The sequence below is a fragment of the Phaethon aethereus genome (assembly GCF_964289735.1).
Source record: "Phaethon aethereus genome assembly, chromosome: 6".
Taxonomy (NCBI): domain Eukaryota; kingdom Metazoa; phylum Chordata; class Aves; order Phaethontiformes; family Phaethontidae; genus Phaethon; species Phaethon aethereus.
This window is the reverse complement of record NC_138580.1, coordinates 13,201,010-13,224,721: the sequence shown is the minus strand read 5'-3', so window position 1 is coordinate 13,224,721 and position 23,712 is coordinate 13,201,010. Positions and strand designations below refer to the sequence as shown.

At 43.2% G+C, this 23,712-nt stretch overlaps 1 protein-coding gene across 1 annotated transcript in view; it reads right to left on the bottom strand.

Annotated features, from left to right (window-relative positions):
- Nucleotides 1-8,094: 8,094 nt before the first annotated feature.
- The window catches only part of SEMA5B (semaphorin 5B), a gene marked incomplete at its 5' end in the record, with an annotated part of 139,886 nt that continues 124,268 nt past the window's right edge, over nucleotides 8,095-23,712 (bottom strand). Inside the window, one exon of the mRNA XM_082001596.1 lies at nucleotides 8,095-9,692. Within this exon, the coding sequence (XP_081857722.1) occupies nucleotides 9,537-9,692 (156 nt within the window). The 3' untranslated portion in view covers nucleotides 8,095-9,536. The remainder of the gene's footprint in view (nucleotides 9,693-23,712) is intronic.

Here is a 23,712-nt window from a genome sequence, read left to right as displayed (position 1 = left end):
GTGTTGGCTGTGCCGTTGTCCAGGCGAGTGCTCCACAGGCCAAGGACATTTCCACCCCTTGATGGAGAAGAAAACACCAGCAAAAAGGCTTCATACGGAGGGACAGAGCTAGGACAGGTTTGTCACTGCAACATCTGGCTCAGGGCGTTTATTGGAGGGAGCTGGGAGGAAACATGTAGAAATGAATCAGGGAACCTTCTGCTTTTTTCTTTTCCTCTGTTTCCTACAGTGACCCTGCTGAGCGCTGCGGAAGGCGGGTTGGAGGGGGCGGCGGTGGCTGCGGTCCCTGCAGGCAGCTCCACGCCCCGGCCCGTGGTCGCTCACGCTGCTGCGGGTGCTCCCCAGCAAAGCCCCAGGGCAGCGGGTGCTGCTCGGGCCCACCGCCGGCAGCGCGGCCCGGGGGCTTTGGCTTCATAAAGAGCAATGGGGAACCTGCAAGGTAACAAAGTTTTCGCTGTTTCCTACACGCAGTTAAGAATTGAAGGGGAAAAAGGGTACAGTTGGGACGCGTAGTGAAGGTGAAAGAACAAAATGCGCTGGGGCTACAAGTGAAACTGTTATGTTAATGAATCAAATTAGCAACTAGGAAAAAAAAAATGTTGTGGTAGACAGACTTTAAGGAAATTGGAAAGAGGTTCTGACGTGATACTTTGCTCTAATTGTGCGCAGAGGTGTCTTGATGGAAAACAAAACCATTCAGAAATGGCCTCCCGTGTTATCGTGCAAGCTAACCGGGAAAAAAATCCATCTTATTCACAGCAAGTTTGCTTTTACTGATCTTGTGCCTCTCAATTACTTTTTAATGGTCTGCATTGAAAAGAAATTCCTGTATGCACACTTGAGGATATGAAAACACCCAAATGATAGCTTATGATTTAGTAGGATTAAAGTATTATGTATGCAGGTGTAGCACGTTTCAGGTTATTAGTAATCCAATCTATTTTTTATGACATTATGGTGTAATTTTCTGTATGAAACTTCAATATAAGTCTTGAGCTGTATCGGAACATAAACTAAAATGTTCCTGACTCTGTCACTTTTCATGGTCTTTACTTTGATTAATAAATGCAACAAGAGCTATAACGTTCTTCAATACGAGGCTACGATCATCCTTCAATCAAAATGTGTCCCTCAGCTTTTTATAACTTTTCGCATCAATATATAGGGCTTGAGAAGGAGCAGCAGTAGGATTTCATTGCAGCTGAGCACGTACACCAGAAAGGCTCTGCAGAAGACTCTGCACTGCATGCAGAAGACTCTCCACTCTCCATTATATTTGAAAAGTCTTGGTAGTCAGGTGAAGTCCCTGGAGACTGGAAAAAAGGAAACAGTGCACCCATTTTTAAAAAGTAGCAAGGAGGACCCTGGGAACTATCTATCCATCAGCCTCACCTCTGTGCCCGAGAAGATCATGGAACAGATCCTCCTAGAAGCTCTGCTAAGCCACATGGAGGACAGGTTGGTGATTTGAGACTATCAGCATGGCTTCACCAAGGGCAAGTCCTGCCTTGTGACCTTCTACGATGGAGTGACCACATCAGTGGACAAGGGAAGAACTACTGATGTCGTCTATCTGGACTTCTGTAAGGCCTTTGACATGGTCCCCTACAACATCCTTCTCTCTGCGTGGGAAAGACATGGATTTGATGGGTGCACTGTTCAGTGGATGAGGAATTGGTTGGATGATCGCATCCAGAGGGTAGTGGTCAATGGCTCAATTTCCAGATGGAGATCGGTGACGAGTGGTGTCCCTCAGGGGTCCGTATTGGGACCAGTGCTCTTTAATATCTTCATCAGTGACATAGGCAGTGGGATCGAGTGCACCCTCAGCACGTTTGCAGATGACCCCAAGCTGAGTGGTGCGGCTGACACGCCTGAGGGACGGGATGTCATCCAGAGGGACCTGGACAAGCTTGAGGAATGGGCCTGCGTGAACCTCATGAGGTTCACCAAGGCCAAGTGCAGGGTCCTGCACGTGGGTGAGGGCAACCCCCGGTATCAGCACAGGCTGGAGGATGAAGGGGTGAAGAGCAGCCCTGCCGAGAAGGACTTGGGAGTACTGGAGGATGAAAAGCTGGACATGAGCTGGCAACGTGTGCTCATAGCCCAGAAGGCCAGCTGTATCCTGGGCTGTACCCAAAGCAGCGTGGCCAGCAGGTTGAGGGAGGGGATTCTGCCCCTCTGCTCCGCTCTGGTGAGACCCCACCTGCAGTGCTGTGTCCAGCTCTGGAGCCCTCAGCACAGGAGAGACACGGACCCGTTGGAGAGGGTCCAGAGGAGGCCACAACAATGATCAGAGGGCTGGAACAGCTCTGCTGTGAGGACAGGCTGAGAGAGTTGGAATTGTTCAGCCTGTGGAAGAGAAGGCTCCAGAGAGACCTTACTGCAGCCTGACAGTACTTAAAGGGGGCTTATAAGAAAGATGGAGACAGACTTTTTAGCAGGGCCTGTAGTGATAGGACAAGAGGTAACGGTTTTAAACTAAAAGAGGGGAGATTTTGGCTAGATATAAGGAAGAAATTTTTCCCAGTGTGCACTGGAAGAGGTTGCCTAGAGAGGTGGTAGATGCCCCATCCCTGGAAACATTCCAGGTCAGGTTGGTTGGGACTCTGAGCAACCTGATCAAGTTGAAGATGTCCCTGCTCACTGCAGGGGAGCTGGACTAGGTGACTTTAAATGTCCCTTCCAACCCAAAGATTCTATGATTCTACAACAAGCGTATTTTTGGTCGCTGCAGCCAGCCAGACAGCCATCTCCTTGGCACAGCAAGAAGTTGTGTCCCTGGAGACTCAGTGTCACGTGTGGAGAACTGGGGAGCAGAGGGCAGACGTGTACTGCAGAACTGGACGTGGATCTGACACCCCAAATTTCATATAGGTTTGATCTTACCTCATTGGGCACCTTACTGAGAAACATCATTTTTCAAATGCACCCAAAGTTTGGTGTGGAGCTGTGCTCCTACGTTCAGGCTTGCCTGGGAGCGGGAGTTGAATTTCAGTGACAGACCTCGGCGTTACACTCAGTAACACAATTTTGTAACCGCATGAGTCTACAGCTCATGTCATGAGTCTACAACTCATGACAAATATAACCCAAACGTGGGCCTCGGGATGCAGCCGGAGCACAGACAGATGTATGCTGGAACTCCCCATCCTTGCGCAAGCAGCTGAGTGAATTGGCCCCAACATCAGGAGGAATCTCCTCGGCGTTCCCTCTGAACCGTCCTGCCAGCGCTGCTCGGGAGCCCTGGCCCCACTGCGCATCGTCCACGGAGGTGAAATAACTCACAGGCTTGCCAGGTTGGTCTGGTTTATTTCTGAATTATTCTTTACATTGTACAATATATAAAAATACAGAGTACCCCAAAAAAATTCACAGTGTCTAAAGGCAGTGATTACAGTCTAGGTCACCTTTATACTAAAGTACCATCAAGTTCAATTGCATAGGAAGGGTGATGTGCCTTCACAACAGAGTCCAACAATACTCTCCAGGTTTTGCTGTTCTGGGGAAGCATTGTGTTCACACAACAATTTCCCATGTATCCGAGATCCGGTATTGCATCTGTCACTCTCCCACCTCAATTACAAGTTAAATCCTATCATTTCCATCTCATATACCGTTCATCCTCCCTCAAGCTTCCTCCGTGGGAACGCTCCTAATTAACCGCATCGCTTTGAAGTATGTGCAGGTTTGGATGTGATCTAAGGAGGGGGGTGTGGATGGAAACCACACTGTCATGTAGCTGGCTGGCTTTTACGTTGTTTGACATTTTGGTACTAAAACCATTTTGCTTCAGTTAGTTATTAATGGCCCATCCCCACTGACCTCTGCTTGACTCTGTGGCATGCGAATTAACAGCACTCCGCTCACGGAGGTTTCAGGACTAGAATGCAGTGTTAATACTTTTCACGATCAGATTTGTTTAAAACCAAATCACAGCTGGGATTTGCAGAAAGCCAAATGCTGCTCTTAGAGCACTGAGCCCTCTCGAATAGCAGGGGTGAATTTGCAGCTGAGGTGGGGGTAGAACAGAAAAAAAAAAAATCAAGTTCAAGACCCAACATTGTGTTGAATGCTATTAAGTATTTGTATTTGTGGCTACCTAAATAGCAGGCTGCTGGTTTTGCTCCTCCAGCCAGGACTAATGCAGACACTAAGGTTTCCCAAAGGGCCCAAAGGAGGAATTTCCAGGCAGAATGGCTGAGACTGAATAAGCTCCATGAGGACCCAGCTCCAGAGGGGTTTCTGTCCAGTTTTGAAGGCTCTGGCAACAAGGCAGCATCAAAATTTGTGGATTTGCTCGCCTACTCCAAATCCATTCTTGAAGCTGCCTGAAGTTTTCTCCTAACAAGCTTAAGGGGAAGATTCACCTGTATGAGTCTGGGCCTTGGTCACCAGGGCATTAAAGTGATCTGTTAAAAAAAAAAAAAAAAAGATCCTTCCAACCCAATTTGCTGGGTATTCCTCTGTTATGCCAGAGAGCTCCACGGGGTGCTGTGCCCTGCCGTGCATACGGGCTGGCTCGCGGGAGCGATGGAGCGAGAACAGATGTGGAGCCTTGGCTGCTAATGCTGGACACTCCAGAGACACCCAGGCACCAGGTGCCCGACTCCCACGGGCTGGTGGCTTTTTTTCACCCCTCTGAAGACCAAAAGCCATGGGTTTGCAGGGTTTCTCTTCCCTAAATTTTGTATTAAAACCTCCTAGCGTGACTATAAGGCAAGGCTTATAATGACGATCAATAACTCAGTTGCTAACTTCTTTAACACAGAAGATGACATTTTTCATGTTCTAATAGATGATGTCTTTTCCTCTAATGGCACAATATTTGTTACTCCTACTTGCTATTTTAATTTTCTTTGCACAATTACTCCCTCCTTATAATTACAAAAACAATAGAGTGATACACATGAGAGATTCGGGAGGCTTATTCAGAAAATATAAGCAGTAACAAGAATCTTTTTCTTAATCATTCTTAACCAGAATAATTTAGGGGAGAATCAGCATTTCTAACTAGCAAAATCAATTTTCTTTTCAATTAAAAAAATTATATTTCATTTACCTTAAAAGTGTTTTTTTAAAACTAATGGAAAGGATACTAGATTTTTACAAGGTTTTTTTCTTCACTTTATTCCTGTGGAATTTGAATACCAGCACTGCCTTTCTTAATTCTAAGTTTCCTCTGCAGGCATTTTGCTAAATATATATATATTGTGTGTGTATATATTATAAATATATACTGTATCTATCAACTGATAGATGTATACACTATTACAAAAAAAAGAGTAAGTTGTTTGTTACACAATCTTTACATTTACATTTTCATATATATTTTTTTATATATATATAACTCTCCCCCCACTACATTTGGTACAAAGAATAAATCAATCTATCTCAGTGGACAGCAATTTTCTCTCCAGGTGGGCTTAACATCAGATTAACACTGGAGGCGTCAAATTGTCTGCATCAGACGTGGACTCCATTCCTACTCTCTGTTGATTTCGAACCAACCATCTCATTTTCTGAACGTAAGGCATTAGGAATAGTGGTGGTAAGACAATACATATTCTTCTCCTATAGTATCTGTACAGTTCATATATTTAAGAGCAGCCTGGCTCATATGCTGAACATTCAAGTGCACCTTTAGAGCAACAGCACCTCTTATGCTGGTTTGATCGTCAAGTCGTTTGTCCATTAGTGAGTTGCGCAAGTTATTTCTGGTGGGTGATAGCTGATCCAGTAAAGCTCGGCAGCAACGGCACAACACAGCCGGGATAATGCCACAATCCAATACCCCTTCTGGGGGGAGAAAGGCAGCCACTTTCATGGAAAAGGAAAGAATGCCCTAATTAAAGATGCTTCTGCTACATACCTGGCTGTAAGATATCCATCATATTTTACATACTGTATACCTGGATCCTGCCCAAAGGGTTTGCAGAGAACCAGTGTCTCTAGACTGACACAGGAACTGCCAAGGGCTCCCCTTCTCTGTTTTAGAAGTGAAAGAAAAAAAAATATATACAACAAGATGAGTCTTTTGGAAAGCAATGCTCCTGAACTAAATGCATTCCCAGTGTACTGCAAGATGGCCTTAGGAATAGGGAATTTTAGCAAGTTTAACGTTCAGCTGCAGGAGCCATTCAAGCCGCTACAGATATTACAGACCTGATGATCAAGCTGACGAATTACCTGAATCACAAGAATATCACTGTACATGGTGTCATTAACCTGCCACACATTAGAGAGCTCATAAAAAACGCAACCCTCACACCACATCAACATTGTCCTTAAAGAACTGCACTCTCATGCAAACATTAATTGAGTAGTAAGTAAGTGTTCTGATTTCTTTCTTTCACTCTCTCCTGGGTTCTACTTTCTGCTCGAATGGAGTCTACAGACCCTTGCTGTGATTGCCAATTGTATGAAAAAGGGCTGAATCCATTTGGATGGCTGGTAAGAAGAAATGTCTTGATGAAACTATAACCACATGCACCACCCTCAAAGCATCTGCCCTCCAATAGCCTACAAAATATCCATCTCCTGGCTGCAATGGCAGTAATGACCTATCTATCTCAGTGAGCTGAACATTTAAATAATTTCAGCTGCTATGTGGCACTTCTTTAGGGGGGGAAAAAAAAAAAAATCAGTTTACATTGTGTTATTCTGTGGAGCCAAAAATGGAAAAATATTTAAGGAGGGGGAAAAAAAAAGAAAAAGAAAGGAAAAATTGAAAATTAAAATAATTGCAAGGTTTGACTCGCTCGCATCCCTCCAAACTCCAGCTGCAACCCTGCCATGTGCATGGTAATTGCCGAATGTGTTGATACAGGGAATCTTCTCAAGGGGAAGCTCAGAGATGGCTTTAATTTTACAATGGCTAGAGTGATCTTGGGAGCCAATTTCTTCTGAATCACATAAATTAAAACTGGGAAGTCCCTTCCTGATGATAGTCTAATCTAATAATTTTCAAACCCTGGGCTACATGCTCGTTAGAACTACTTTAAGTGAGGGTTTTCGGTGTTGCTGAGGGGGACGTGGCAGTTCGGTGAGACAGGGTGAACTCGTTATGGCACGAGGCACAAAAGCATGGCTCCTCAAATGGGGTTTAGGGGCCTGGGAAGAGCCCCCCTGCAGGCGCTGGTGCCTGCTACCAGTGCTGTCATGCTTCCCTGGTGATCCCGCTCCACTCCTGCTGCTCTTGCCCTGGCCACGCTGCCAGGCAGGGTCAGGGCCACCGAGCCACTGTGCCTACTTGGAGGGTTGCAGCAGGTTGCTTCAGACAGAGCTTCAAGGTCTGCATCAGCTCCTGACCCTGCTGCTTCCAATGGAGTGCATCTATTTAAGGGCACCTCTCTCTCTCTCATCGCTTGGTGAGACCAGAGCAGAAGCAGGATGAGCCGCTAAATTAGAAAAACAGCTGCTGAAAATAATGGGCACTGCTGAGCCTAGGGTGTCCTCATGGCAGTGCTAATGACCCCACTTAATTACAAATATCCCTACAGCCCTCAGTCACTGCAAACTGAAGTCGAACAAAGTAATTTAAAAATGGGAGGCTATTTTATTCTTGCTTTCTGGTCAAACCACCATAACACTGGCTTACAGAGCCATGTTGGCTTTTCCTCACAGGAAAAGCAATATACTTGTCAGGAGCAATACAGTCTTTCTTCATCGTCTACCAGCTGCCTACGTGAAAGAGCTGAGCACACAGCCCAAGCTGGGCTTCCAAACCAGCAACTGCAAAGGAACAGCGCTGAGAAACGACCGGTGTCAGCTTACAGTGAAATCTGAAGTAAAGCGAAGACAAATGGGACCGCTGGGAACACGGCCGAGCCAATGGCCAGCACGGACATGGCAATTGCTCGAATAAGATGCAGACGACAAAGCCAAGCTCAGGACCACATGGAGCTCATGCACGTTTCGGGGTGCACTTTTATCTCATGCTCAATATTGCGACATTCTAAAATCCTTAGCATCAGGAATTCATTATAAATATTTAGAAACACTGAATGATAACAGTGGTGAACTTGTTCACGTTGCTAACACATTGGATGTAATTGTACATCAAGCACCAGCAATAAGTTTCCTTCTTGCCAAACAATTATGTCAGACAAACATCTGGTTGTAGACAACATGGCTTCTGCATCAAACTAATACAGTTCTTATAGACACAGTCACACACATACACAAAATTACATTTCAAGGCTGGATATACTGTTTAATAATGCTACCGCCCCAATTTACTTCAAAAGCTGCAGCAGCATTTGTTTGTTGGGTTGTTTTTGTTCAGAAAAATTGAGGAAATATTGGCAAACAATGCACATTACTCAGCTGCGTTACTATTTCATAGAGTACTGACTGGAAGACACTATAAGAATGTGCAGCAGACTTTCTGGATCATGTCAGACTATGGAAACATTCCTTACAAAAATACCCTCCCCCTGCAAAGTCAGAATTATTCACTCTTTGAAAGTAAATGAACTAAAAACCAACAATAAAACAAGAGAAAAATTAGCCCAAAGCATGGTGATTTCCCACAAGAAGAGCACGGCCTCTAAAGTTGCCTTTCCCGGCAGACGCAATCAGGATCAAAGCTAGAACAAAAAAGAGTTAACACTGTCTCAGTAAAAAAAAAAGAACAAGAAAGAAAGAAAAAAAGCCCATGGCTCTTGTGCGGCAATCATCACATCTTTTTTTTCCAGTGATATAAACATCTTTGTTTGTTAGGCACTCCAAGTTCATGTCTCCGATGTTATTCCAACATTTACTTTTCTCAGTGTCTCACTGCCTGTATAATTTTCTTTTAATTAAGACTGGAAACATTCTGGAAAGCTTCTTCGGGTAATGCACTTTGTGTGTTGTTTCTCATCAGCTGAACTGCATATTACCAAAGAAGGCTGCAGAGACTATTTCCTGTAATACGAAAAGATTCCATTGAAGATACAGGGAACGCTGCCCTAGAAAGTCACTTCTTTTTTTTTTTCAAAAACATAAAAAAAATCGAAAATAAAAAAAAAGAAAAGAAAAAGAAAACGTTCTTCAAGTTATTGGCACAATGGAGTCACGCTTGGCCTGTCTCATGAGCTGCCTGTCATCCAGTGCACCACTGCTACCCTGTCTCAGGAAGGATGCTCCTCACCAGACAGACACCCCTGCGCCAGGAGGCCACCTCTTGCCTTGCTTAGAATGCACCCGTGTGTTGTGTGCTGCTGCGTGGTTGATACCCAGCTCAGCACGAAGCCACCTCCTTGACAACGTCGGCCTTGGACAGCAACGCTGATCTTCCAGCCATAAACAGTTGCAGTAGTTAAGAGCCATCTCCAGCCAAATATCCACAAAAGCTCTGCAGAATGGTCCATATGCATTTGTCCTTGTAAGGAGATGTGCTGTTTACAAGAAATACAATTAACCAAAGGAAAAAAAAAAAGACCCTACTGTACAATATTTACATCTAGAGGCTAGGCCAGTATTTGGTCCATAAAATCAATTAAAAAAAATTCATATAGGAAGTGATCCAGTCCTGTAGGATCTGTCCATCATCAGCTGTTGGTAAAGGTCCTTCCAGGGGAGGCCTCAGGCCTGTAGTCATATTTATTCAGTGTACTGGGATAATAGGTTGTTGTGTACACATTGGTTTGCTGCAACGGGTAGAAGTTGGTCCTGTCATCTGGTATCAAATTGTTCTTGTTAAGTGTCTGTAAAAGAGAAGAGAAAATGACAGGCGTGGCACTGGTGCAACATAATTACTCTCATCTACCTGCAGACACCTCCCTCTCACCTGCCTTCTCCATCATGGTCTTTGTTGCAGCCACCACTGCCTTCCCTCCGGCTGGGAGAGTAAGACGGTACATCGTACTTGCTATGGGGCTAGTCTGCAGGGGACCACAGCTCCTGCCAGGTCTCTCTTTGGTGGACCTGTGCTCAGCTACTGCTAGGGCCAGAACCCAGAGCCTTCTCCAGGGACCCGGAGTCTCCTGGTGGATGGCATGTTGTCTGAACATCATTGTCACACAAAACCATGCTGGGCCTACACGCAACTTGGTGATTAATGGCAGCACTCAATCTAATCTCTTCCAAAATGCTCATGTTTAGCCTGCAGCTCCCTCTCAAACCAGTTGCCAAACGGCAGCTTTTTTTCTTTGGAAGAGCAGGTGTGCATTTACCTGATCTCCATCTCCATTGGTAGATATCCAGGTTTGGACCCCCCGATATTAAGTGTGTCACTTCTGTAAGCTACAGTATAAGTAACAAATCATGGTCACTTGTGGAAAAACTAAAATGACTTAAAAAAATTTAACAACCACGTAACAACTTTTGGCAACAATAACAAAAAAATGAGAACGACAAATGCCCCTTTTACCATAAAGATTTAGAAATTCTTTTTTTTCTCCCTCCCCTCTTCCCCCCCTTCTTTGCTTTTTGCAAGAATTACTATCACTCTTCCCACCAGCAAGCAGATGTTCCCCTCTCCCCAGATTAAAGCCCATTGCTATGCCAGCTGTTACCTATGCACAAGGATAAAATCCTGTTTTGGGCAGGGGGTTGCATAATTTTGTGGAACTTTCTCCTGCATCTTTATAGACATCTGATTTCTGTGAATGTGGCTGAGGAACTTTTATGACAGTTTTTTCAACTGACCCTTGCCTTAAGTTTCTTGTACATATCTCTGACCTATGTCGCTCACACATGCACCTTTAATGGTTGTCATGCAGGAAACTCACTCCTTTGATCTGAGAGTCAATACTAGGCGTGTTTGCTACAGCATCCTCATGACTGGGGCACAGCACATTTAAAAAGGGTATGAGCATCTCTCCTGTCTGGAGCAGGGAGATAGAGAGGTCTAATGAGTCAACTAGTCCTGGGACCTAATGGTTGTTCTGCCACAACATGATGCTCCTGGGGGAACCACGTTACCTCAGGTCCCCCTTGAGACAAACACCTCCTACCCAACCCAGCTCAGGGCAAGGTGAAAATTAATTAACTAATGCTCAAGTCCATGAAATTCCCACCTCCATTAGCTATACTCGACCCATCTAACTTCAGCCACCTAAACTTCAGGCATTGTGGCTCTGTCGGCAAGGAGAGGAGAACTCTCCTTCCTGCGTGAAGGCAGGTGCAGATGAAAATTGCCTTCTGGGGGAGCCTTGGTCCTCCCCAGCAGCAGCAGGGCAACCTGCCAACACAGGGTGCCAAACATCCCAGCTGTGACCACTGAGATGATCAGAGCTACCCCTAGGCTCAAAGACGAGACCAGAGGCAGTACATTTATCTCCCAATTTCTTTGTAATTTAATAATATTACTGCATGGGGAGGGGGAGAGGAGGAGGAAGAAAAGAAAATGCTTTCTTCTAATCCGATAGCAGACTGACAGCTACAGCTACCCTGGGAGCTACAACTCCCAGTTTCATACAAGATGTTAGGAGTAAAGGCTTTCCTATGGCAAAAGTACCCTGGCAAAGAATTTCCCAATTGCTGAACTAACAAATAACTTTTTTGGAAATGGGCACTACCTGAAATATCTGATACATGAAAACCAGAGGAGATCCCAGCCTCCTCCTGGTCTGACTGCAATATCTCCTTGCCTGGAGTCTCTAAAATGAGCTCACAGCACATCACGTGTAGGAACCAAGGAGAAGATTTGTATAAGCACATTCAAAGTGACAAATATTTCCAAGGAATGAGAATTTGTGCCCTTCAATATGAAAGGAAGAAAAGAAATGTCATGCTTTGCTCCCAGTTACCAAAAGAAATACTAAAATGGTGTGGGCAACAGTCTGCTGCTTTGTGCTGGTGGCTGGGAAACAAGGATGCCAGGCTCAGTCCTCTGCTGCTTGCTATTCTTCCTTGGGAAATCCAATTAACTGCTCTGTGCTTCAGTGTCTTCTGACCCAGCTCGATAAAAACATTTGAGATCCCCTGTAAAAATGCACTTTGCTAAGTACTACCACTGAGTATTTGAGGGAACTGCTCTCCAGGTGTTCAAACCGGCTGTACACGATGACTGCTGTTTCCTATCGGTGTCTCTAGCCCACGATACCTACTGCAGCCAGTGTAACCCCACGTCCATGGTCCACCAGAGGAGGAGGAAGAGGCTGAATCCCACTGCCGCACCCCCTGGGCTCTCTTGAAGGTGCTCCAGCATCCAGGCCTCATCTGGGTCACTTTTTGGGACGGTTAAGATTCATGACATGCCAGGATTACCACCTCTGAAAAGTGATGACATCAATATCTTGACCTGTGATGGCTCAGGACCATCTTGATCTGATGACAAAGACCCCAGGACTCTACCTTTTTGGATTCCAGTTGAAAATCTGTGAGTTTCAAAATGTCGCATGGTGTTTTAAACTAACCCCTGACAGCAGACTTAGCGTTTAACGAACACGATTTGCATTTTTTCCTCTCTCTCTCTCGTCTTACTTTCATGTAATATTTAATTAGGAAAAAAACCCACAACTGCTCCTTTGCTCTTTTTGGTTTTATTTTTGATGGAGAGCTTATATCTTAGAGAAATACCTTATGAAAATGGTTTAGTGGAATTTATAATGCAATTAGCTGCAAAGAGTTTGTCTCCAGAAACGCTGCGATGGCCGTACTGTCCTAAATCAGCATGATCAATGTGCACTGCCTTAACATTTCCCCACACAAACTTATTGTCTGTCTCATTTTAATAAATAGGTTATTAGGTTCCTTGGCACTAGAAATTGGTTGATATTTTGAAGAAGAGAAATTAGGCAGCAGTGAATTTTAGAGAAGTACACACACACACACGCATGCATGCACGGCAGGAGAAGAGGCATGCAGTTAAATCTCTCTGGGTGGGCTCCCACGCTGTTTTACTCAGAGTTTTAACCCTTGCTCTCATCCTGCAATTCTTTGCTGTGACAGCACAGAGATGGCCAGTGACTTTCCCTTTGGACAATATTCCTCCAATGCTGTGTGGGTTATGCTGTCAAGGTCAAGCCCTCCTGATAACTTGAACTCACTGGAGTTATTGTGGGGATAAAAACAGCCTGCTGTGCCCATAGGTGTACCCACCAATATTTATCAGTCCCAACGGGAAAGACCAAGAGTTGTCACCACCGCACAACCACAGTCAATCACAAAAACTAACATAGACCAGATCCTTGCTCGCAGCCCAACTCCTACGAGTGCCTCTTCACCTCAGCCACGTCTGAGCCAAGTCCCCAGTATTACAGTGGTCAAGAATTGGTTGCTGAAGACAATGCCCGGTAAGTCCTCTTAGAAGGGACAATCCGTTGGTGATTTTGCAGGAACTTACCTGCATTTGCAGTAAGTAAGCTGACTAAAGCAGCGCAGCGAGCACTAGAGCTCAGGCTGTCCTCACTAGAGGAAGGCAGGCAGACTTGCCTTTGCTGCCTCCTGAGCCCTTCTGCACTACCATCCTACGCCCTGCAGGGAGAAGTGTCAGTCATCTGAGCACCCACCAGACCTTACTGATGACACTTTTCCTGACACTCAACCTGTATTTTCCCCTTCTTGCTCTCTGCTCCCTCCCGTATCAAACACTAATGCCTCCCCTTGCCAGCATCTACAGCCTATTAGGACTGGTTGCTCAGCAAGCAGGATCAGAAAGAACCAAAAACCTGGTCAATGTTTACTGCTGAAAAATCTCTGTGCCATACACACGATGTATTTCAAATGCTGAAGGAAACTTATTTCAGGCCCTCATTTTGGTCCCATCCTACCTTGAGAAAAAAGAAGCTTATGGTAGTTGTGCAAGCATAATATTCCCCATAAAAAGTGAGGCCAGACCCTGAATAATATGAAAATGTATGGGATGTGCTTAGAAAAAGTGCTCCATTCAACGAATAACTAGAAACCCAACGTGCACCAATCAAATACTTTTAACTGCTTCCTCCCTTCCAGTATGATCCATGCCATCCTGTCATATTTGATATAATTTGTTTCTTCTGGTCTGTTCACCACTAACCTCAATTCAAGAACCAATTAGCAGAAGGTAAGCCACCAGCATGCACTAACCGAACCAAGTAGATCACTCAAAAGCAAGCACAACTTCAACTGCTTTCTTTAGAAGACCCTTAATTATGTTGGGTTCTATGACATAGTCATATATATATGACTAATATATATATATATATAAATTCTCCGACCCAGGAACTGTGCTTTGTCAAGCAGGGATGTTTTCAGGTGAACTAAGATGGATATGGTTTTAAGAGAATATAAAACAGCAGCAACTTTCTCCATTATACATGATCTGTCAACTGATCAAAAGGTCCAGCCTTGTTGCCAGTGAATTGCATGTCAATGCCAGGCACAACAGAATCCTGAGTATTTTGGTATTTACAGAAATACGTAAACAATTTGTTATCACTCTTCCTGTTGTATTATCAATTAGTTAGAACTGGAAGAGTCTGAGGGGAAAGTTTGCAGGTATCCCCCCGTGTGCTGCTCTGCCCCCTGCTATTCCTATCGGAGGCAAAATACTGACATACACTCACAGGCTGTTTCTCCAAATGTCGGATGTGTTAAACTCGACTGTAGTGTGCCATATGCATACATTTAATTTTGTTCAGCTTTCTCCGTTGATATTTTTAGCCTCAGTCATCATTCAGATTTTCCATTTGTTACTTTTTCTCCGGCAGTGCCTTGCCACTACTCCCCCAAATTCTGCCTCTGCTCCAAATCATTAAGTCATAATCCAGTGACCTACTCGCTTACATTCTCCCATATGTATCTTCATGCATAACAGTATGAGACTTTCACTGCTACTCCCATCCTACAGCTGCATGTATAAGCTGTGTAAACATTTCTTACATACATAAACAGATCAAATGTTTCAATTTTCAATGAACAGTCACAAAAATGTCAAAATCTGATTTAAAAAGCAGATTAACACCTCCCCACCCCCAACTAAAAGGAATTCCATATAGTTTTTGAGAAGCTAAAATGAAAAGGATGCTTCTAAAAGCATCTGATACACATACAACTAATACCAAAATAAGGGCCGTAAAGTAATTCCCACAGGGTTACATGCAGTGGCAAGATTTCCTTAATCTTCTCATGTAGAAAGCAGTCGGCTTTCTGGAGTTCAGCATTCTCTCCAAGCTCCAAGTCTTCTTTTCTATTTTGGAGGTGGTGTGGCGGAGTCGTCAGCAAGTTTCCCAAAAGTTTGGTAGGTTAATCTTCACCAGCTACACAGCACGACTGTCCTTATGAAGTCAGTGAGCGAGGATAATTTCCCCCAACCTCACAGTTTCTCCGCTATTTCTCTGTTGACAGGTGTAATTTCATCAGTTCCTCCACCTCCCACCCATGACACTTTGCTCTTTAAAAAGGTAAAAAGAAGAAAGAAAATTTGCGTGACCTTCTGCCTAGCATTTATGGTGAAGTTACCACCACTTTAAGCTCTGAAGAGGCTCAGCAATGCAGGGCGCACCTTTCCAATGGGCATGACTCAGCAGGGATGTGTCACCTGTGCCAGGACTGCATAGTTGCAAGTTTCCATCTTGGAAGTTTGTTTGTAATGTTGAACATCCCAGTGAACTACCAGGAAAAACTTCCCTTTTCCATCATCACAAAGTGAGTGCAGGCACTAAGGAACCAAGGCTAACAACTCCAATCACTGCTAACCCTGATCATCCACTGTGGACATAGGCAAAGGTCTAAAATCAGGATCCAGGTAGCAGACAGCAACTTTGTAGTCAACCCAATCCTCTTAGCAATATCCAGATGAAGCCCATGTACATCTTGCATTCTGCCTCTGCAGAAATCAAGGACAACATTCCCACTGAACTCAGTTGCACAATTAGCCCTAAAAGAATTGAGGTAGCCTTTCCAATTTTCCTTGGAACGACATCCAACAGACTTCCTGTAGCAACAGTGGGATGGCGATTACATCCCTTCATCCCCCAAGAAAAAGGAGGGATAAGGGAATTGTGCAATGGTGTAATGAAGCCAAGATCCAACATTTAGGTTCTTTTGTGTTCCTTTTAAGTCATTTGCTTCTTGCAGTGAAATCAGATTGAACAAAATGCCTTTTCGATGCAGATCAGCTGTTTCATGGAGCTAGCCATGCCTTCTTGTTACAGGATGTCACTTTTTCCGTTCTAGGAACTTTAGCCAAATGACTTTGGGTTGTGGAAATATATTAATATTATGAAACATTTCCTACAGCTTGTACATCTCTGGAAGTACCAAGGCAGAGATCTCAGCATTATAATTAACCAGTAAATTTGGAAATAATTAGCATAATAATTACATTTCAACAAAATAAACCATACAACTAAAATAACCTCTTTTGGCAATAATTGACACCAAGAAAATAAATGACATGTGGCCCACGCACATGCTCCCTTTCTTCTGATCAACTGGATGCCACAACACTGCTGTGCCTCTTGAGCTATGCATTACAAATGACCCTGGAAAGAAGGAAAGTTGCTAGAAAGACCTTATGAGACCCATGTATTTACTGTAAGCTAAGAGTGATTTTTAAGACTTTAATGATTCTTCTTTCCAACCTTTCTTAAAAATTTGCTTAGTGTCTCACACTAAACAAACTATCTTACCTGATGCTTTTATAAAATCTCTTGAGCCTACACTGAAGTCAAAGGTAGCAGTGGCCAGGGTTTATGTATTGAGTTTTTTCTGATGAATTTAATAAGGCTGTTTGCAGAATTTAAATTGAAGTCTAGATGTACAGATGAGGAACCTATTTTCTGTTAAAGAAGGTTTTTCCTCCTGGAAAGAGATACAAAAAAATCCCACTGGGCCACTAAACTTATGATTGCATGTTCTTTTTGGATGAAAGCTTACCATATTTTAGACTGGAAATTCTTTGTTCACTGTTATTGGTAAATAAATTAAACAACCTCCAAATGACGGCAGCATCTGTAGATGTGCTGAGGTTGACAATGGAACTAACATTCAATTATAAGAAAATTAATAGGTACAGTTTTCTATAGCTGTTTGAAAGTAGCTATTTAATCCTTATACTTAGGAGGGAATGAGGTTATATAACTGCTATTTTAAACTTATAAAAACCTTCAGAGTTGGCAACATAAAGGACCATTGTCAGAAAGATGCTTTGGCACATCTCTGACTTTCAGCATATGAGTAAGATGACAAAACAAACTATGTAATAGTAAGGCAAACTGAAGTGAGACCCTACTTAGAGCTAAATGCAGGTTTAAGTATTTTTCTGAACTGGAAACTGAAGTCCGAGGAGTTGATGGAAATCTTCCCACTGGCAAGTGCAGGTGTCTAGCCTAAAGCTTGCTATTTATCCCGGGCTTGCCAGTAATCTGGTGGTGGCAACACCCATGACGTGGCATCCAGACACAAAAGAGGAATTCAGGGCTGCCCCAAGCTGATTCCCAATATAGCTGGTGCGCAGGATATAGCAGACATGATCTCAGCTGCGTGGGAAGGTGTAGACTGTCTCCTTGCTGCACTACTATGCCTTAGTATATGCCCCTCCTGGCTCCCTCACGTACACAACAGTGTTACTACAGAGGGTCATCAGTTGAGCTACAGCACCTGCCCTTGTGCATGTTCTAGTACTCAGACTAACTCGACAGAGGTATAATCACTGCCTTCTAAAACTAAGGTTAATAGTTCGCATTGGGTGCAGATGATCATCTAGAGCAAGTGGGCTATACTGGGCTTCAGCTGATGGGAACTAGTAAGGCCACGGTGCCGGGCAGTAGGTCTGTCTGGGGGAGGCAGGTCTCTGCCTCATTGCAGTTAGATTGGAGCAAGCAGCCCTGAGTGTTCAGATGGTCTCAGAGCTGCGTATTCTGGTGAATTACCAACACAAGTCATGCAGCCTGGTGCCAGCCCACAGCGCTACATTTAGACTGAGAATTGCAAAGGTGTAACTGCAGTGGTGAAAAAAAAAAAGTAGTAAAAATAGAAATAAAAGTAAAAACTTGGCCTCATTTGCCATCTGCTAACTCCATTCAGTCTCCTATAGTCTTATTGCTTTCCAGATATCTCCAACCCTTTAAATAACTGCTTTTTGATTATTCTCCTCAAGATTGCTTTATTTTCTCCCCATGTTGCACCTCACTTCGTTATTTCCTCTTTATATTTATAACCTCCGCAGGTCATTTTCCATTATTTCTATACCAGTGGCTGTTTTTTTGACACACCTCCCAATTTAATATCTTCTGCTAGCTTAATTAACACACTGACTGCACCCCCTCCAAGCTCGTTAATGAAGATCTTAAATGAAGCCAAACCTTGCATTACTGCTTGCAGTGCCCCAAACAGCTCCTCCCCAAAGCCCTGTATGTTCCCATTAACAATTGCCCGATGTTCACACTCCATTAGCCGGGTTTCAATCTCTACATTGGAAGAGGAACAGCATTCCTGTTCAAGACAATTTCTATTTACACATCACAAGATTATTTAAGATAACAACACCATCCTCTTTTCTTCAGGTGTATGGACACATGAAGCTACACTTTTAACCAGCTGAGTATCTGCCTTTAGGCAGCTCAGTCTCGTGCTTTCCCTTCGTTCTCTAATGCTGAAATTCTGCAAAAAGTGATTGTGTTTGGTTTCTTCCTGCTCAGATGAAAGTTCAACTCAATCACCTTTCATTTCATCAGGGTACGTCATATGTTGCCTCTCAAATATTAATTCAGATTTGCCTGCATATTAACACGGACACAGATTTGTTTCAATGAATTTCCATCGCTGTAACTGAAAGTATAGTCAAGTCAATCCCATTTGTTTCTCCTGGTTTCACTCTCTAGTATGGTCCTGACTCTGCCAAATTCTAAACACCAAGTGGGATTTAACACCCCGTTGATATGCCTTGTTGAACAGGGAAGGTCCAGACGTACTCTATCAGTTGTGGGCCCGTATGCTTACAGATATTTTGTCTTATCCCCAAATCCAACTGTTTCCCACACAGACTTGCAGTGAATTGGTCTTTGGTAGCTTAACAGTGACTCAATTAGCTGGGAGGAAATTGGCCTGCTCTCTTACAAACGCTTTTATACTAACTTTGCATTTCATGGCACTGGGGGTTTGCCCGAGATCCATGATATTTATAAAGGTAACTAGAGTTGTTCATTAGCTGGTTCTCACAGAGTCTGGGATACGGTCCATCTAGATTCCTCCATTTGTAGATTTGCAGTTTTTTCCTTTATTCACATTCTTTGTGGACACATCTCAGGATGATGTTAGAGCTGACTTAATGAGGATTCCCCCAGCTACAGGGGAATGCAGGCAGAGCTATTCCTGCTTACCCTATGCCAAACCTACTGCACATATAAAAATGACGTGCCGGAGAAAGGTGGCAATGGAGGTAGTGTTGCTGCAGCCTCTGCCATGGCAGCAGCCAGCGCATCCTGAGCAGCCCTGAGATCTCAACCACTCTTTAGGACAAGGCGGTCATAGTTCAGCAAAAACCAGCTCAGGTATTTCAGCTGTCCTCTCTTACAGCTGCCAAACACATTCTGGATGTTGAGTTCTAGTTCTGAATACTGACACAGCTATCTTTACTTTGTATGCATGCAGCTCTATTTCTTTATAATTCTACTTAAAAATAGATTATTCGCTAGTGGAGCTATTCCAGAAGAATAGTGAGGTAGCTCCCCTCCACGTGTACCACAAAGGCTGTATGTTTTCTGGTATTTATTATTTGTCTAATATTATCCTCTCCCTTTAGCTCCCTGCCTCTTTCATGGCCCCCTTTAAACTCTTCTGCAAACAAATAATTAATTTCTCCTGCACATCTTGGCTGTGCCGAGGATTTCCCAGTTTGGTTAATGCGCATAACACTGCCAGCCAGAGCTCTGAGGAGACAAGGAGGGAAGAACCACCTCAGGCACCTGGGCCAAGGGAGAACCAGTAACTTGTAGCAAATGAGGCTAGGGTATATTTGAAATATTCCTCTTCTGACCAGTAGAGGGAAGTCAGGTAAACACACAACAGTCAGTGCAGTGCGATTTTGTTATTTCCATTCCTGCAGTTCTTCGTTTAATTCTCCTTCTTTCAGCACAGGTGGGTGGGTGGGGGCAGATACATGTCAACCTCAGAGAAATTAGGAAAGGCAAAAGTTGCAAGAAAAAGCTAGTATCAACTATTAGATCAATTAGTGTCGCTGGAAAAATCAGATAAACTTTTGAACACATCTGTCTGTCTCCAGGTCTGAAATAGCAGCTCACATGTTCAAAAATCTGCCAGCTTTTTCCAGCTATACTTATTTAACTAATTAAAAACAAAACAACACTTGTCTGACTACAGACCTGTCTTGCCTGCATCCACAGATTATCACAGCTACAGTAATACAACCCCAAAGAAAGGCTAGTGTGAGCATCCATGACGACTAGTCTAGCCTGTAAGAAGGCAGAGCGTGGACCATATCCCTGACCTGGGTGTAGAGGAGATATGCCTGGTCATACAAGGAAGAGGAGGGAAGGCTCAGTCAATCGAGAAAAACATGGCAGGATGAATATGAAGCTTCTACCCCCACTGTCACTTTAAGTGACACTTCTCAATATGGCTTAAATAGGAAAACAAAAAGTCATCCCAAAGTTGCCCCATTTTGGACTCTCTCAAAACGGTGAGGGAGGAGGAACAATGTGGATTCCCACCCCACAGTGACCAGCAACAGCCCTGCAAAGTGATGAAGGATTTGTATGAAAAGCAGATGGAGCGGGGACCAATTCCCATTGGGGGACGGTTGTCAGCAGCTGCTTAGCATCCCAGAGGGAGCAGGACCAAGGCAACATTCAGATCTGAATTGGCAGTTTCCCCGACTCTTAAATAATGTATCTATGAGAGGGAGATACCTGTGACTTGCACACAGCAACCCGCTGCCATGGGGTGAGGACACCTCCAAGAGATGCACATCACTCTACAGGCACAATCATCGGAGGACAGCCACACCTCCAGGCATGCTTGACTGCTCAATTTGACTCGACCCAATGATATAAAGGGGAGAAAAGACACTAACAGATTTTGACTGAGATGCACCACTTAATCCTTTTTTCCCCATCAGTAAGCTCTCTTACTTTCCCTTCCTAGCAGGCATTATGTAAATTGAGAGTCCCCTGAAGTGATATTTGCAACTGCAGGATCATACAAGAAAGGGCACAATGCTCCTTTGCCAATACAACCCCCTGCCCCTACTATTCTTTTTCAAATAATACTATACTCATGGTAAGTACTAAAAATATGTACTCTACCATTCAAGCACTTAATGTTCTTAAATGCCACTTTGTTCAGGGGAAATAGTCTTTGTTAAACATGAAATTCACTGGGAACGAAATTTGTTTCAATTTGATTTACGATATATTTTATATATATATATATATAAAAAAATAATGTATTTCTTTTTTCCAGCTGATTACATCAGCTAAATCTCTCTCTAAACCACCATGCAGCTAAAGCAAATACTTTATACGGTTGATAACTTATTGACGACATTGTGTATCATCAACTGCTGGCTTGTATCTGAAGTTCAGAGCCACGTCCTGGGGCTTGAATGATGCACAGTGAAAGGGTCATGGGGAAAAGAAAAAAGCTTATATCCCAGTACTATCAACCTATGTGCTGTGACCACTACAAATAAATGGGTTAGCCAATTTTAGTTGAAGTAGCAACATATCAAATTAAGTGATAGGACACTGAAGCCCTAAGTTTTCCATGGCAGAGAGAAATAAACATCCTCAGAGACCAAGGCTGACTTAGACAAACATTCCTCTAGGGCACTTGACAGTAGTTAAAGCTCATTTAAACTTGAACCACTGACTGTCTCTCTGCTCTAGAAAAGGCATGATTTTCAGCAGCAATGAAAATGACCATCACCAAGAGAAAGACATTTAAAATCCATATAGGGTTCCACTTTCCTATACCTTGAGCTTTATTTCTTTTTGCAATGTTGAAAGCCACACCAAACACCCAGCCTGTTGTTTTATTCAGAAGGATTCTTCTTCCAAAGACAGAATTGGTTTCTGTTTCATAACCCTCCACATTGGTATTTTATTGCCATGAATTATTTGGGATTAGTAATGAACTGTGTATCACAGTGTGCAGAGTCTTTTGTAGGGGATGTCTGCTCTGCACTGTTATTTGATTCTCAACAGCATTGTTCTCACTTTATTGAAAAATATTAATTGTAATTTCTAATTTATACAGAGTCCCAAGTAATCTACTGAATATTCTCCCCATTTTATGGTAGCTGCATTTATATTTGCTGTAAAATTTTGGACAGGACTTTATTTTTTATTTTAATTTTATTTTAATTATATTTATTTAATTAATTTTTTAGAATTATGCATTTTTTGTAATTTGGACAGGACAGTAAAAGTACAGGACTCACAGCTCTACTGAAGTTAATGTGTGTTAATTGTGCTGATGTCCTCCTAGAAGCTTCAGGTATCAAGTGATACATACAATTTTTAGTTTCTCTCTTCTTTCATTGCCATATCCTGCAATCTCACTCAGTTGTCCCCTCATCTTCCCCCACAATAAATTTGCTCATTCACATAAATGAGTGTTTTGCTTGAGCACAACTTCAGTGTTTGGCCCTTAGCTTCTACAAGAGCAGTGGCGATGCCCAGAGCAGATGCAATGCTCAGGTGTTTCCTTAGCTTATTTGAAGCATCAGTACAGAAAGAATTTGACTGCGTGACTCATGACTAAAGTTGTGTTTAAGGAAGGAAGGACAGAGGGAAGTCTGTCCAGCACAATTGAGCAGAAAATCTGCAGAATCATCATCGTAACCATCCTGCAAACTTACATTTCTCACTAATCCCATCTGGCCTGATCCAAAGGCCATTGGATTTTGGATTTGGACCAATGTGCAGATGCCTTTGTCCGTCCAAATCCCATGTAGAATAAAGTGTTGGCTCTTTTTATTGGCAAAGGATTTAGCAATAGGAAGAAGTTCAGTCCAAACCCTTTCTCCACATGTGGCTCTTAATTCACAAGGGCTCAACCTTGACCCTATCTCCTCCCACTTCTGCTGCAGGATCATCCGGTTTTCCTTCAGCATGACTCTAATAAGTAACTCACGTAAGCCACTGAGTAGCTGAAGCAAGATGTTAAAAAAGAGGATGTCCTCTCTGCTTTGATAGCCAGTTATTAACTAATTGGCATGGCAGTACTGGGAAGGTTGTAGGTGGTTCTGTAACCTATCATGCCAAAATGTGAAGAGCAGATAATTTTTATTTCATTATGCTCTTGTTCTGCACAGTCTTCAATATTGTCAGAGTGCTGTATGAACTTTAACCAATTATTGAAACATGAACTGCTTATTAGGTGACACAAAAGGTCTCTCCCCTATGATCTGTGAATAACAAATCAAAATCAATGTGCTGCTGGTAAATGCATATGCATGAAATCTTTTAAGACATCATGGCTAAAATCACTAATAATAAACCTCACAGCATTCTTGAGAAAGCAAAACAGGAAGGAAAAAGAAGCCAGCAAAAATAAAACATGCTTCTGCAAAACACTGCCTAGGTAAGTTAGCATCAGCTAAATGATCAATAGGTCACCATTATGTATGATATTTACATCTGATCTGCGTTACTGCATTGCTGTGCTGAAATGTCCAACAAGGCGGCTCATATCAGCTAGCTCTTCCTTCATAAAATCTGCCTTCATATAAAATTCACCTTGATTTATGAGTTTGCATTCAATGCTGTACATTTGAATGTAACACTGCCAAACTTTCTACTGTGTTCACCTGCTGGTTGGAGAGAAGAGATATTT